The sequence below is a fragment of the Alosa pseudoharengus genome, unplaced genomic scaffold, assembly GCF_046254945.1.
Source record: "Alosa pseudoharengus isolate Yale_2024_CS ecotype anadromous, Long Island Sound unplaced genomic scaffold, YU_APseudo_1.1 YU_APseudo_1.1_scf_18, whole genome shotgun sequence".
In the NCBI taxonomy this organism is placed as follows: domain Eukaryota; kingdom Metazoa; phylum Chordata; class Actinopteri; order Clupeiformes; family Clupeidae; genus Alosa; species Alosa pseudoharengus.
Window position 1 is genome coordinate 7,751,435 of NW_027468650.1, and position 2,500 is coordinate 7,753,934.

Consider the following 2,500-nt stretch of genomic DNA (forward strand, 5'->3'; position numbering starts at 1 on the left):
GTGTGGGTTAGAGAGCCATTTTCCCATTTTCATTGGCTCTGCACTTAGGCCTGCACTTTCACATTTAGTCAAATTTGGGTATGGCAGGACATGAGCGTCAGAGGGTTGTGCAAGTCTACCATGTAAGTGTGTGTGTGTGTGTGTGTGTGTGTGTGTGTGTGAGAGAGCTGTGTTCGAAATGTTCTCTACTGTATATAGGGCACTATAGTGAATCAGCCACATAGCACAGTATGAGTGAGTGTGAACAGCTAGGGTTTTACACAGTGGAAATGTATGTTGTAGCCTAGGCTACTGCTGATAGCCTACATAACATTATGTGTGAGAGTGGATGGGCAAATTGTGTGAATTTGTTTGCAGTCAGTCAACAAACAAACTAGCAACTCTAAATCACTGGAGCCTCAGAGAGGAGCTGTCAGTCAGAAAGAGGAGGCTGTTCGTATGAATATGCTCGTCATCCGCCAGCGTTTTGAAGAGCACCACAGAGTCCTCCTTCCCCTCTTAGGAGCTTGGGCTCCCGTTAACATTACAGCACTCTCCTCAACAGCTCCGTGGCTCCATCAAGAATTTTACCGCCTCTGGCTCTACATGAGAGAGAGTGCTAGGCTCGAGCTGAGAGCCCTTTCTGTTTCATTCACAATTCTTCACAAACTGCTGCTGTCTGTCTGGCTCCATGCAACCATATCGATCACTCTCACAGCCTGAAATGGTGTTTGTATGTTGGGCCTGTATTCCCCAGATGAGATAGCTAGTCACTCTGTTTACATCTGAAAGTTTTTGAATTGTAAACAAAACACACCGGTGTTAAGAAGGGAAAAAAACTATTCAGCTAGCATGCTCTCAACTAGCCTGATGATCTAGAAGGCGGTGTATAGAGTTTGACAGGTGAACCCCCCTCCTCCATCCCTCCACACCTCCTGCCGTAATTGAGGTAAATCATGCGGAGAAGAGAGCGCAAATGTGCGCACGCTCATGGCGTAAGGGGCCCTCGATGATTTCATTTGAATAAATTAGCCACTTAGCATTGATTGGGGCGTGCAGACGCTAATGCGGTTAACCTCCTCAAGTGTCTCACTCCCCCTCTGTGCGTCTTGGCTGGGTGTGTGGTAGGCCTATATCCTAGTGCAGGCGGTTGCATGAACGTTAGCCAGGCAAAGGGGGGACTTTTTGCTTTGATTGCACCAAGTGCGCGGTGATGAACAAGCTTTCTGGAGTAGCACTCCTCCTCTCTGCATCTCCCGGTGAGCGCGAGTTGGCGTTCGGGACGGGTTCTGGAGGAGGAGATTGGCGAGACGACGGCAGCCGCGGCTCTCTGGGCTTCTTTTAGGTCTTAATCAGGGAGAAGTGGGCCCTCGACGGGGAGAAAAATAAAACGAGAGAGAAACAACTCCACCTGCCGTTATGAGTGGCAGCATGTCAGTCAGTCAGGAAGTTTGATGCCAAAAAACCAACAAGGAAACTGCAAAGTTAATAAGGTGTTTTTGTGTGTGTGCATGCGTCTGTTAGTCCATATGACATCACAGTGGTCTACCCACACCTGACACACTAGAACAGTGTGTGTGCAGCTGATAATATTATGATAAGGAAGCTGCAACTTTTATGGTCAGTTAATGGCCATGATTGGGAACAGTGTGTCAGTGATTGGGAACAGAGTGTTTTAGTGAGTAGCAATATTCAAATGAATGTACATGAATAAATGAATAAATGTAAATGAGTCACCTGTATGGTTTTGTGCTACAGCTGTGTGTGCAGTATGTGTGCAAGCAGCCTGATATTCTGTTGAATTTCTAACAAAGCTAAAAGGTGTGTAGTATTGTTCTATTATCTTATATGTCAAGGGGAAAGTCCACTTTTGTTGAATGACTGTTCAAATATTATTGTCTGTGTATGTGTTTAGGACCTGGCACAGTATGTCAATGAGGTCAAAAGGGACAACGAAACACTGAGGGAAATTGACCAGTATCAGAAATCCATTGAAAACCTGGTAAGGAAGGGCATACATATGTACTTATACAATACAAAATATGCTTCATGTGATGTCAAGGGCAAACCAATAACACACACACACACACACACACACACACACACACACAGGCACATTGTAGATTTGCAACTAGGAAAATTGCACTTACACTTATACCCCCCCCCTTCTCTCTCTCTCTTTCTCTCTCTTTCTTTCTCAATATATCTCTCTCTATTTTTCAATCTGTCTCTCTCTGTCTTTTATCCTCTGTAGAATCAGCCTCTTCGTAACTACGGGCGGCCAAAAGGTGATGGAGAAGTTCGAGTGTCCTCACTGGACAAACGTGCTAAACAGGACAGGTGAGATGTCTGTCTGGAACAGCGTGCTTCCCTGTCTAGCTTCGCTCCTCCAGTCACCCACACACACCCACACCCACACACACACACACACACACACACACACACACAAAGCCTCGATCTACTTGGAACTCAGCCCTAGCTGTTCTACCTGTCTCTTCTGTTTCTCTTCTTTATGGTTCTA

General features: G+C 45.9%; 1 protein-coding gene across 3 annotated transcripts in view; it reads left to right on the forward strand.

The window, feature by feature from the left end:
- The window catches only part of vav3a (vav 3 guanine nucleotide exchange factor a), an 87,969-nt gene that overhangs the window by 46,228 nt on the left and 39,241 nt on the right, over positions 1–2,500 (forward strand). For all 3 annotated transcript variants that reach the window (XR_012988012.1, XR_012988013.1, XM_076290184.1), the window contains exons 12-13: positions 1,895–1,981; positions 2,234–2,319. Coding sequence is in view for 1 of the 3 variants with exons in the window: in XM_076290184.1 (XP_076146299.1) it covers positions 1,895–1,981; positions 2,234–2,319 (173 nt within the window). In the remaining 2 variants the exon portion in view is untranslated. The remainder of the gene's footprint in view (positions 1–1,894; positions 1,982–2,233; positions 2,320–2,500) is intronic.